Here is a 13,449-nt window from a genome sequence, read left to right on the forward strand (position 1 = left end):
AACTTTGTTCTTACGAGTTGATGTTGTCGGTGTATGTTCTTATCTACCTTATAATATTTATATTTTACTACCACGCCATAGTGGTATATATTTTTCCCAGATAATTTTTTTAGACGAGTTAAAAAAAGTGTTGAAAGTCTATATCGGGTAATGTTTTGTTCAGACAAATCTGCCGAACGTGTAGGTAAATTAAAAGGTAGAACGAGATTTAGTTTCAGTCGTGAAAGGTGAAAGGTGAAAGTTCTTTATCGTTCGATATACAATTGTGTAAAGTATGAAAACAAATGAATGATAAGGGTTCCGAATACATTAGCTTTTGATGAAAATTTACAAGAGTGTAAAAATTCTAAACGGATTATAATTTTAATAATACTAAAGAAGACATTCTAGGTACTGCTTTTTGTAAGTATAATGATCAACATTTTACTTACAGTGCTTGAAACTCAACCTTGTACATGAAAATATTAAACATTTTCGCTTCAGTACTCGTGTAAATATTTTATATGTTTGATTAAAAAAAAAAATCAAAAATGAGCGTGAAAAACTGGTTAGAGATTTATGCGTGAATTTTGTTCCATCGGTATGCTACAAAACAATTGAAGAAACTGAACTGTCTATTAGTAATTAATAAGTATGCACCTATGCACCGCTTGTAGAAAAGTTTAATATTTACTTGGCTTTCAATTAAAACGAACAATTGGAAAAGTTATGCAACTTTTTTTACATATTGTAATGAGAGTATAATTGTGAATGTTCAAATTAGGATAACTTACAAAAATGGTGTAATGTGGAAAGTCGTTAAAATTGTAATAGGCACAACAATTTACATTAAAGTGAATTTGACCAGGTTACGATATAGAATAGCATCTGTATATGCGGGGTTTTAATTATAAAGGTAATTGAAGGAGATCATCCAAGCTAGTGCTAACTTTTAGCAGAGATAAAAAACTGCCCAACTTATTCCAGTGTGAGAGCGTCTCAAAATGAGCGTCAGTTTTTTTCTAGGGTAAAATTTAGATTAGCATCCCCGGATTTCGGGGATAAAATGGGTGTCACTGGAAAGGTGGCGTTCTCCAGATCACGAAAATATATACATTATTGATAATTTGCTTATTGTGAATAACTTTTTCACTTATATTATGCACTTTTCACTTACTAACACTTCACTTTAACGTTTTTGTATAAAAATTTCTTTAATATTTATTGCAAATAAAGCTTTATTTTAATTATTTAATTTTAGTTAAATTCACAGCATTTTCACAACAAGAATAGGGTTGCATACTAGCAAATAAATGGTATTGCCATATCTGCCTAGTTGTCAACAAAAGAAAATAAGCAAAAACATTATACCCCAAATACCTGAAAAAATTTTAATATAAAAAAATATTTTGTCATAAATAAAACCAAAAACAAATTTAAGGTTGGTATGTATGCTTTATTGCTTGTAAAAGCTTTTCGAATGGGTCTTCGTGGTTTCTGCGTATAGTTTTACGCCACAGATATTCAATAATTAAATCTGTAAAATTTTGTTGGTTCGCGTAATTGTCCTTTAACAAGTATCGTTTTATGACACGCCACTGTGACTCAATCCTTTGAGTGTGTGTCCCGTCTGGGGCGACAAAGGGATTATCCGGATCACTATGATTGACCCTTCGGTGCTCATACCCATGATCGGAAAGGCAATTATATGCCCTCCAAAAGTCGGTACATATAATTGACCCTTCCGGCACGTGCTTCTTGATAATAGGTATGAGCACCTCAGCAGATCTTATGTTCTCGGGACACACTGCCAATCTCAAGTCCTCGCTCCCATCCTCTACCATGCCCAGTACCCAGTGACCTTCAACTCTTCTACCTGAAATATGAGAAAATAAGTTAGTACGTAAAATTTTATATATATAAGAGTTATTACCTTTATTGTATTTTCGTTTTCCAAACTTGCTTTCATCTATTTGTACTATTTTTCCGGGACCACCAATTTTCCCCACAGCCTCTTCCTGATACAACACAACGGCTTCTTGACAGTAGCTGTACCAATCGCATATGGTGGCTGTTGACAAAATAGCTATAAAGCTGTTTTTTCTGACTTCAGTCTGACACCAGTGAGAAGCGTATGCGAACATCAGATAAAAAATCTGAGGCAATGGTATCCTTGCATTTTCAAAGCAAGTGCCTTTGGCCCTCGATATTGCGGCCACCGAACGGCAACTACCTCTACGGCATCTAAAAGATCCCACCGTATTATTCCCCGATAGAGTGGGGATCATGGGTCTTTTGTGCTTGCGGCACAATTTATTGCTCAAAATTAAGCCCTCTTGTTCCGCAAAGGCAATGCATTGCTCCCTAGTGCTAAATGTCTGAACAACTTTTGTTATATTCCACATCCTTCTTAATTCTGCAACGGTAATATCACTTCTACGTACACCGCGGCTGGTGGAAGGTTCATCGAAATCTACAGAGAATACTTTATTAAAAATTTAGATATATTTGATAACATACCTGATCGTTGTGCACACATTTTTTAATTATATTTTTTTAATAAAAAACCAATTTAAATAAATGAAAATATTCAAAAATCATTAACCACACTTGCTAATTGCTTCACCAAATTTATAAGTAAAAGCGAAACAAAAAAAAGAAACAATACTTAGTTTGAAAATTAACAGTACAATTGTTGCTAGAATTATTCCCGTTAAAGAAAATGAAGTGTTAAAAAAGGAGTTATACCCTTCACGGTATTACAACTTTTTATCCAAACTTTAAAAATTATTCTAGTTGATCAAATTCTGTCTAATTGTTCATCGTCGATCCAACACCGAAATGTTCAGACCGGGGTGTTCAGAGTTCCTTCGCGTAGAACTCCTTTCTCCACTGAATACCCCGGGTTATTTTTTTTGAAATGCGGCCGAAGGCCGCCAGTACAGAAAGGAGTTATACGCGAAATAACTCTGAACACCCCGGTGTTGGATCGACCAGGGTTATTTTTTTTTTGAAGCGCGGCGCTGAATTCGCGTAGAATTCCTTTCTGTACTGGCGGCCTTCGGCCGCATTTCAAAAAAAATAACCCTGGCCGATCCAACACCGGGGTGTTCAGATTTCTTTCGCGTAGAATTCCTTTCTCTACTGGCGGCCTTCGGCCGCATTTCAAAAAAAATAACTCTTATTTCAAAAAAAAAACTCTTATTTAAAAAAAAATAACTCTTATTTAAAAAAAATAACTCTTATTACAAAAAAATAGCTCTTCTTTCAAAAAACATAACTCTGGCGGATCCAACACCGGGGTGTTCAGAGTTCTTTCGCGTTGAACTCCTTTCTGCAACTGTTTTTCTGTTATAAGGAATTGCTAAAGATATTGCGTTTTCCATTTATGTATGTATTTGGGGTATAATGTTTTTGCTTATTTTCTTTTGTTGACAACTAGGCAGATATGGCAATACCATTTATTTGCTAGTATGCAACCCTATTCTTGTTGTGAAAATGCTGTGAATTTAACTAAAATTAAATAATTAAAATAAAGCTTTATTTGCAATAAATATTAAAGAAATTTATATACAAAAACGTTAAAGTGAAGTGTTAGTAAGTGAAAAGTGCATAATATAAGTGAAAAAGTTATTCACAATAAGCAAATTATCAATATAAAAGTTGCTAATTTTTCATCTTTAAGTGCAAATATCTTAAAAACTATAAGTCAGCGGCAACTAAATGTATATATTTTCGTGATCTGGAGAACGCCACCTTTCCAGTGATACCCATTTTATCCCCGAAATCCGGGGATGCTAATCTAAATCCCAGCCTTTTTCTATTTTTTGGCATTTAAAATAAAACACTCAATTCACATTTTCCTCACCATCTATGAGAAAACAAAACGATAACAATTCACAGTTAGGCTGGGATTTAGAATAACATCCCCTAATTTCGGGAATAAAATTGGTATCACTGGAAATGTGACGTTCTCGAGATCACGAAAATATATATATGTAATTGCCACTGACGGCACGATTCCGACTACTTTGGCGGAGGATAGGGGAGCTTCTCCAGAGAAGAAATATCCAAAAATAATATAAAAATAACTTTTATTTTTTAAAATAATCACGATTAAAAGTTAAAAAATTTGCACTAATAACACATGGTATTTCTCTATGTTTCAGTAAATTTTTTCACGTTTTTCACTCTGTATATTTAAATGTACATTGAAATAAGTTCACATTTCACTTTTATTTTGGTATATTTTACCTAAATTTATTAATTTAAAAATCACTTAGCACACTCATCGTTGAAAAGGTTAGATTGTTTACAATTATGAGGAAAACAAGCCTTGCCACATCTTAAACAGCAGATATGTGGGATTTTTAACAATTTTTCATTGTTTGCTTTTTCGCGTGATTCTTTTTTCTATATTAACTATAGAAAAAATTCTTTCTACATATGTATATGTGTAATATGTGATTTATGTGACTGAAGTACTTTCGGGTAGTACTCCTTTCTGTGTTGGCGGCTTCGGCCGCGCTTTAAAAAATAACCCTGGTCGAGCGAATACCCAGGGTGACTGAATTACTTTCGCATAGTACTCCTTTCTGCGTTAAAATAAAAAATATATTGAGTTTCGTTATAAAGTGGTTATATTTTTTGGTTATCTTGCTGATATTAAAACAAAATTTGAGTTTTCGTTATAAAATGGTTAAATTTTGGTTATTATATCTGTCAGCGCTTTCCATTTATTTTTGATACGTTTTTTTGTATATTAGGTGACAATATATATATTATTATTATATAATATTACTATATAATATTACTTATTTGTTTATTAAATTAAATAAAGAACATGGCCCAATTCCGATCTCTTTGGCGCCGCGATTTGAAGGTACCGTTGGAGAGAGGAAGTCCTCCCAATTAAAAAATATACAGGGTTATGGGTACCGCAAACGCTTAGTTTACGAGATATTCGACCTTAAAGTTCAAAAATTCCCATAGTTCGAACATTTCAACATGCTATTTTACCACATTAAACACACTTTACTCACATTTTTCACTTCAAATTAATTAAATTAATCTATAAACTTTTAAATAAATCCACATTTTAAACTTTTATCAGTTTTTTTGCCGAAGAAGTCTTTATTTTAAAAATTTCATTTTACACTCGTGGTGAACATTAGGGTGGGTCGATTCCGGACTTTTTTCGATTCGGGATTTCTAATAGTGCGGAAAAGTTGCTTAGTACTTCCTGATTCCAATACAACTTTTTGTTTTGAGATCGGATTGCATCTTCAACCCCAACTCCGGCCTTGAAATTTCGGAAATTCGACCAAAATCGTGAAATTGTCTACCTAGCGCCTGAAATACGCATCTCATGGCAAAATGTATAAAACAAAAGTTATTTGTCACGTCATTTGCTACCGAAATGGTATATGTGATCATGGCCGTAGGACGAAACGTTCCCGAGATACGAGCGAAAATGCGGCGCGCCACAGCGCAAGGTGAAAATCGGCTTGCGGCCACACTTCTTGACGTTGATTTCGCCGAGTGCTATCACTCACATTCATTCACCTACGCCAAAGCACACGTTCGGATAGGTCTCCACACAAATATTTTTTCATCGAGTTCCTTCACTCTTGTCGGTGATTTCGCCGAGTTCCATCACTTATATTCTCTCAACAGTACACAGAACTCATAATGTCTGTATCTAAATTTAAATTTAGACAGAAATGTCCTGTGTTTGGCATATATCCGTACAATCTCTCTGAGTCCCAGTTACCTACTTACCAGGATGTTCTTTTGTCTTATCAGTTTGAAAGATTTCGTATAGGGCGAAAAGGGGTTGAAAATACTTTCAAAAAGTCATCTATTCCGATAGTTTCACACACCAGAGTTGTACAAATGCTCACCACATACCATAAGAAATTTCTGACTCTTAAACAAATGTTTTTAAGGAACCCAATAGGTTTGAGCTCTAAAAGAGACGACTTTGTTTCTTCTGCCGGAAAATTATTTGACATCGCTGCTTGTAAATGCATTTATTTTTCTTCTTGCACTTGTCCAAAGGAAAGGAAAGTTCCTATCAATGAACAATCATTTCTCTTGGACCAGAGAACCAGAAGAATTGGTCGCATTGGAAGTGTTGATCTACCTGAAACAAGACGGATTACAAAGAAAAATGAACGTAAAGTAAATAAAAGCTTTCAAAACATCATTCAACATCAACACTTAGAATAGAATATAATTGATTGAGGTATGCACTGCGACCTTGGGTCTATTGTGCACTCTCCTAACTCACAGGAACTCATCAAGCCCCAGCAGAACGATAAATTCTAATATTTTGCTGGGAGCAAGAGAGTTGATGTGATCCCTATCTGGAAATGTGGTTCCAAGGGCCTTAGACCTTCGTCTGCAGACTGCGATGCAGTCGATTAAAAGGTGCTCCGGGGTTTCAGGTTCCCTGTCGCAAAACCGGCAGTTAGCGCAAGAGGCAAGTCCTAGGTTGAACAGGTGCCTTTTCAACTTGCAGTGGCCGGTATAGAACGCGACCAAGAGCCTGAGTTTAATCCTTGGGAGATTAGTAGCTTGGCATGCCGCATACCATGCGCCCGTTGCCAATGACCCTCTCTACCCACTCTCTCTTCCTTACGGAGCTGCTCCTTTATAGTGTGTGGGCCCACCCCAATGAACGGTTCGGGCCCTACCATGTTTGTGGAGGCTGCGGAGCGGGCAAGTTCGTCAGCCAGTTCATTGCCGGCTATGCCTCTATGACCAGGTACCCAAATTAGGTGTACTTGGTTCAGTTCGGATAGGCTGTTTAGCCGTTCCCTACACTCCTTCACTAGCAGCGATTTGATCTTTCTTTTAGAGCCGTTTGGCTATCGCTGAAAATAGTTATTCGCTCGTTTCGATAGCCGCGATGGAGGTTTATCTCTATACACCGACTTTTGGCTAAGACTTCGGCCTGGAAGATACTGGGAAATCTGCCCATCGGTATCGAAAGCCTTGTGCGCGGACCTGCGATACCTGCACCAATACCTTCCGACGTCTTCGAGCCGTCAGTGTGCCACTTTACTGTACTATTCCTCAGCGCCAGCTCAAGAGTGGAGTCATTCCACTCGCTCTTGCTGCCGAGGGTAACCTTGAACTTCCTCGTGAAAATTATAGTTTTTGTAATCCCGTCCTTCGGGAGGAGGGCAATTGGATTGTTGCCACTTATCATTTCCATCCTCTGGGACAAGATTATTTTTCCTTTGCCGCATCCCTCTGCCGTTATTTGCAAGAGTGAATGCTTGGCTACTTGACCGATCACTATGTGGAGCGGTGTGAGTTCCAGCAGGACCTCCATCGCCGCCGTTGGGCAGGTTCTCATAGCGCCCGTCATGCAGACGCATGCTAGCCGCTGAAGCTTCGATAGTTTCATCACTACCGAGGCCCGTGCCGCCACAGAGGCCCAGGACACTGCCCCATATGTGATTATCGGTCGCACGATCATGGTGTACAACCACCTGACAATCCTTGGCTTGCAACCCCAGGATTTTCCTGCCAGCCGATTGCACACCATTAGTGCCTTTGTCGCCTTGACCAGGGTTTGGTTCACATGCTGCTTCCACCGCAAAGTGGAATTCAGCGTGAGACCAAGATATTTCACCTTGCTGGTCATCTCAATCTCTTTACCCCCAAGTGTGAGGTTTCTAAGCCCCGGTAGTCTTCGAGGGGTTGATACTCAGATCAACTCCCCTGCACCACTCCTTTGCCAGGTTTAGACCTCGTTGCACTAGGTCACAGAGAGTGTCCTCGAACTTGCCTCTCGCTATAATCACTATATCGTCCGCATATCCTTGGCAGCGGATGCCGTTGTCGGTTGTCTACAACAAGGCTCCATAGCAGGGGCGAAAGTACACCACCCTGCGGACAGCCCCTTGTTGTGCCGAGACGAATCCTAGTGCCCCCTGCTGTGGTCTCAGCAACCCTGGTGCGCAGTACCACCTCTATCTATCTGCGCACCGGTGCGGCCACATTCCTACCCTCCAGAGCCATGGCTACACTTCTATGAGACGTGTTGTCAAAAGCTCCCTCTATATCCAAAAAGGCGCATAGCATAACTTCCCCTTTCTCCAGTGAACTCTCTATCTCGGAGGTCAACTGGTACAGAGCCGTGTTTGTCGATCTACCAGCTCTGTATGCATGCTGAGCCGCATGCAGGGGTGCAGTCTTCAGCTCCTTCGACCTTAAATGATGGTCTATTATCTTCTCCATAGTTTTCAGTAGGAAGGAGGTTAGGCTAATTGGCCTAAAAGATTTAGCCAAAGGGTAGTCCTTCCTACCTACTTTCGGTATGAAGATTACCTCAGCTGTCCTCCATAATTCAGGGATGTAGGCCAGGGCTAGGCTCTCCCTCAGCAACCTAATCAGGTGTGGCGTCAGGATCTGCTCACCCTGCTGTGGAAGCGCTGGGAAGATGCCGTCCACTCCCGGAGACTTGAACTTTTCGAACGAGGCCATTGCCCACCTGATCGAGTCCGCAGTAAACAATTGTTTAGCAATTGCCCAATCAGTGCGGGATGGCCTGTGTACAGTTGCAGGCTGACCCCGGTAAACCGGAATGGTCTTCGGGAAGTGAGCACGCAAGAGCTCTATAGCTCTGTCCTCCGCGCTGGTCGTGAACGTCCCATCATTCCTTTTGATGGCTAGCACTGTGTCCGTCTTCCCTTTAGCCAAGGCTTTGTGCAGCCTGGCAGCTTCAGGTGTGGAGGAGACGTTTTCACAGAATCTCCTAAAGCTAGCCTGTTTAGCAGACCTGATCTCTTTGTTGTACAGTGTCAGGTTGCTCCTATACTCCTCCCAGACCCCTGTACGTTTAGCCTTATTAAAAAGGCTTCGTACCTTCTTCCTTAGGACTGCGAGTTTCCTTGTCCACCAGGAGCAATTGCGCTTGTCTGTGGGTACTCCTAAGGGGCAGCTGTCATTATACGCGTTAATGATGGACCCGTTGAGCACGGTCAATCTGCTCTCCATTTCCAGGCCCGTGGCGCTGCTGTCAGTCTGCCCCATCCTCTTTAATCCCTCATCTAGCCTCTCCCTGAAGGCACTCCAATTGGTCCTTCGAGGGTTGCGTCTAGGAGGGAATAGCTTGACCCCTGCCCTCAGTGCAAACCTTACAATTCTATGGTCCGACAGGGAGGGTTCCGATGAGACCCTCCACTGCGAGACCAATCCGGTTGCAGGTTCATTACTGAGGGTGATGTCCAACACTTCCCTCCTGCTTATAGTTATGAATGTGGGTTCACACCCTACATTTTCTATCGCTAAATTGCTGCCTACTACAAATTCTAATAGAGACTCACCTCTCACGTTACAGTCAGTGCTGCCCCATTCCGTGTGGTGAGCGTTCGCATCGCAACCGATGATAAGGGGGAGCTTGTGCAGCCTGCAGTGCTCTACCAGCCTTTCCACCGCCTCCGGGGGTGCCGTTGCTGTCTCTCCCGGAAAGTATGCTGAGGCCAGGACGAAATCTTTGCCCTCGGTATCCCTGGCCTGCACCGCCACCAAATCCTGCGTCAGAAACTCTGAAATGCAAAAGAAATCAATATTGCTTCTGACAACTATACACGTCCTAGGCCTCTCGCTACAGAGGTCCCAGATTACCTTATTTGCCTCCGTCTTGAGGCCCTATACCTCTCCCCTATAGACCCAAGGCTCTTGGATCAGCAGTGTGCCCAATTTCTCCGCAGTGAACCTGCTTGTTATGACAGCTAAGGCTGCCGTCGCGTGATGCAGGTTCACTTGTGCAATTTCCATGGTGTCGGCCATCATAGAATGGGCTCGAGGAAGGAGAGATCCTCTACCCCGCCGTCAGCCGCACTGCTGTCCATTGGGCCTCTTAGTCCGTCTAGGAGCTCCTGCGTTGAGGGTAGCTCCGAGCTCCGGCCATCTTCGGGGACGTCAGTTGTCGTTGCTGGCACTGCCTGTCCGGACTTGCTCCCGCAGGGCTGCTCCTACAACTCGTCCACCTCAACCTCGTTTCCTCCGGGGAGGACTCCGGCACTGCCTGGTTATCGACGCCCTTGTCCTGTGTAGTCGCAGGCGTTTTGGCTACCTTGCTCCCAGTGTCAGCAGGCTTGTAGGGCCGCATGACGACCGTGCTGTACCTGTAGAACAGGCGGAAGCTCGCGGCCCGGACATACTTGTACGACTCGTCGTTTATGTAGAGGTATAACCTCCATCCTTCTATGTCACCTAGCTTCTCCTTCTTGCTGCCGGCAACACACCAGGACGAGATACTGAGCCCCCGGTTCTGGTTCCTCACCAGGCTCAGGGCGTTCTCATAGGTCCTGTCCCCGCACCGAGGGAGGAACATAGTCATGCTGTGCATGATTGGCACATCCTCCACCCTCTTCGCGCAGAGAACAGGGCCCGTCCAGCCTCCCAGCTTTGGAACGTGTTCCCTCAGCCAGTCGGCGGACGACTCGTCCAGGCAGTCTACCTGCATCATACCTCCCCTGAAGTCGATGCCCAGGATGGACGCCGTGTAGTCTTCACCCTTGGACACCTCGTCCAAGAGCTCGTCAGAGCCGAGCTGACCGGGCCACGGTTGCTTTTACCGCTGCCTTGCGCGCGAGCTGGCACGTTAATGTCTTTCCCCTTTGCCGGAGATAAGTTGTTTCCTTGGCTCTTGCTCCTGGCTAGAGCCTCCGCTGCCTACGGGGTTTTCCCATCTCGAAGGTGCCGTAGGTACCACTTCATGGTGAAATCACTCATCCCTTTCCTGTGAGGATCATAGCACCCGCCGGGTTGGCCAGCTTCTGGAAGGGGGCGTTGCCCACCTCTTCTGCGCCTTCTCCTCCTTCTTCTACTTGCGCCGTCAGGCTCTGCCTGATGCGACTCGCTCGAGGCCGACCCACTGCACCTACCGGCGGGGGTCTTGGCTACGTCCGTTGCTGCTACAGCGGCAGCAGGCGTTACCACCAGTTGAGCTCCGCTGCAAGAGGGCACGTCGCCTTCATCCTCCCTGGCGTGCTCCTCAAACAGCGAACGCTCCTCTGGCGTAAGAGCATCGAGGAAGCTAAACTTCGGCTAAGCCCCTCGACCTCCCTTACCTACCGCTGCTCCGATCTCCTTCTCCTTATCCACTACCGTTGTCCTTAGTCGTTGCCCTTGTCCGTCATCAAAGCCAGTTTTTGGGTTTGTTATTTTGTTGTTGTTTTCCATCTAATTCTTGCGACCCTTGGCTCAACAGGGTGAGCTGTCGGGTCTATGTTCTGTATTAGGAACTGAAAGGTCCGCCACGCCAGAGACCCTTGGCGCGGTAAGGCCACCGTTACTTCCCAATTCGGCCCGGTGTTGGGAAGGCTCCGTTATAATACAGCCACATTAACCTCCTGGCTGCAAAGTTCCAATGGGCACGGGAGTCGCATAACACCCTGGATTAGGAGGTGGTAGTTCTTGGTCGGCGGTCGCATGCGGCATCCAACATCCCGCGTGGTCCGTGCTTACCAGCACCAACCACACTGGATTGGGGGGCGCCGAGTATGCCTTGCGCCTAAGCGTGTGCCTTGCGCCTAAGGTGCCTACCATTCGCAGAGCACAATCACACTTACCAGAAAAGTATCAGCTAGAACACGTGACCATTCAGTTCAGCCAGACTCTTATACAGACGACAACAATGTAGGTGCGTCGCACATGGATTCTTCCAAAAACGATGCTGATGATGAATTTTCTCTTCCATCCTCTAAAACCAAACAAAACACACTAGTATTAGAACACACTGCTTTAGCTGCCCAAAGGTTTGGAGTAAGTGATAGAGCAACGGCCTTGATTGTTTCATCTGCTTTTCTGGACGCCAAAAAAGCAGGTTTGATAACAAAGGATCAGGCTAGCTTTGTCACTGACAAATGCAAGATTAGTCGGGCAAAAAAAAGTTTTGGAGTTAAGCTCCAAAACACCGAAAGTATTGACTCTGTATATGGACTGTATTTTGACTGCCGCAAAGACAATACACTTACACAAGTCAGCGAAGGTGAAAAGTACTACCGCGACACTGTCAAAGAGGAACATATTTCTCTTATAGCGGAACCTGGTTGTCATTACTTTGGCCACGTCACCTCCTCTTCCGGGTCAACTGAGGATGAGACGCAAGCTATATGGCAAGAAGTTGTCGGTGCTGATGGCGCCAACACGAACACAGGTTGGAAATGTGGAATCATTCGGAAACTAGAAGAAAGAATAGGTAGGCCATTACAGTGGGTTGTTTGTATTCTACATTTCAACGAACTTCCATTTCGTGCTCTTTTCGAACACATAGATGGTGTCTCAAAGAATCCAAATACATTCTCTGGCGACATAGGTAAACTGCTCCCTGATTGTGAGAAGTTGCCTGTTGTCAAATTTGAAAGTTTTCCATCCTGCCAATTACCTTCTGAGGTTATTAATCCGACCCAACTTAGCACAGACCAAGCTTATCTCTATAAAATATCAGAAGCTGTTATTGGGAGGAACCCGATGAGCAGCCACCTCCACGCGGTGGGTTCTGGGTGACCAATACAGGTTAGCTGAAAGCTGCAACAATTTTTACCTTGCGCTGTGGCGCGCCGCCTTTTCGCTCGTATCTCGGGAACGGTTCGCCCTACGGCCATGATCACATATACCATTTCGGTAGCAAATGACGTGACAAATACCTTTGTTTTATACATTTTGCCATGAGATGCGTATTTAAGGCGCTAGGTAGACAATTTCACGATTTTAGGCGAATTTCCGAAATTTCAAGGCCATAGTTGGGGTTGAAGATGCAATCCGATCTCAAAACAAAAAGTTGCATTGGAATCAGGAAGTACTAAGGCAACTTTTCCGCACTATTAGAAATCCCGCAGCGAAAAAAGTCCGGAAACGACCCACCCTAGTGAACATCATGTGTGTGCTAAAAATTACAACGAAATGGAGCGCTGCCATGTGATAATAAGGAAATTCGCTGAAATTCCTTTTTTCCCAAAAATTCCTCTATCCATTCATATGGATATGCTCATTATTTAATTTAATAAACAAATAATTAATATTATATAATAATATATATGTATGTATATATAGTAATATTATATAATAATAATATACATATATATTGTCACCTAATATACAAAAAAACGTATCAAAAATAAATGGAAAGCGCTGACAGATATAATAACCAAAATTTAACCATTTTATAACGAAAACTGAAATTTTGTTTTAATATAATACTAACGAAACTCAATATATTTTTTTATTTTAACGCAGAAAGGAGTTCTATGCGAAAGAACTTCAGTTACCCCGGGTATTCGCTCGACCATTATTTTTTTAAAGCGCGGCCGAAGGCCGCCAACGCAGAAAGGAGTACTATGCGAAAGTACTTCAGTCACCCCGGGTATTCGCTTGACCAGGGTTATTTTTTAAAGCGCGGCCGAAGCCGCCAACGCAGAAAGGAGTACTACCCGAAAGTACTTCAGT

At 42.9% G+C, this 13,449-nt stretch overlaps 1 protein-coding gene and 1 pseudogene across 1 annotated transcript; both read right to left on the reverse strand.

The window, feature by feature from the left end:
* Nucleotides 1-1,415: 1,415 nt before the first annotated feature.
* LOC120780058 lies at nucleotides 1,416-2,848 on the reverse strand. Its single transcript, XM_040112327.1, has 2 exons — nucleotides 1,913-2,848; nucleotides 1,416-1,855 (listed from the first exon to the last, which is right to left on the reverse strand). Exons 1-2 carry the CDS (start codon nucleotides 2,382-2,384, stop codon nucleotides 1,416-1,418), a joined length of 912 nt encoding a protein of 303 aa, XP_039968261.1. The 5' UTR covers nucleotides 2,385-2,848.
* Nucleotides 2,849-3,827: 979 nt separating this feature from the next.
* On the reverse strand, nucleotides 3,828-10,073 carry LOC120780057 (annotated as a pseudogene).
* Nucleotides 10,074-13,449: the final 3,376 nt, after the last annotated feature.

Source organism: Bactrocera tryoni, unplaced genomic scaffold (genome assembly GCF_016617805.1).
Source record: "Bactrocera tryoni isolate S06 unplaced genomic scaffold, CSIRO_BtryS06_freeze2 scaffold_13, whole genome shotgun sequence".
Classification (NCBI taxonomy): domain Eukaryota; kingdom Metazoa; phylum Arthropoda; class Insecta; order Diptera; family Tephritidae; genus Bactrocera; species Bactrocera tryoni.

What these genes read in the sequence shown, in the direction of transcription:
- LOC120780058 (XM_040112327.1), bottom strand. Translation starts at nt 2,384, where the DNA reads ATGTGGAATATAACAAAAGTTGTTCAGACATTTAGCACTAGGGAGCAA. An exon ending in AAAACGAAAATACAATAAAG is followed by an intron (nt 1,856 to 1,912) that starts GTAATAACTCTT and finishes CTCATATTTCAG; the next exon opens with GTAGAAGAGTTGAAGGTCAC.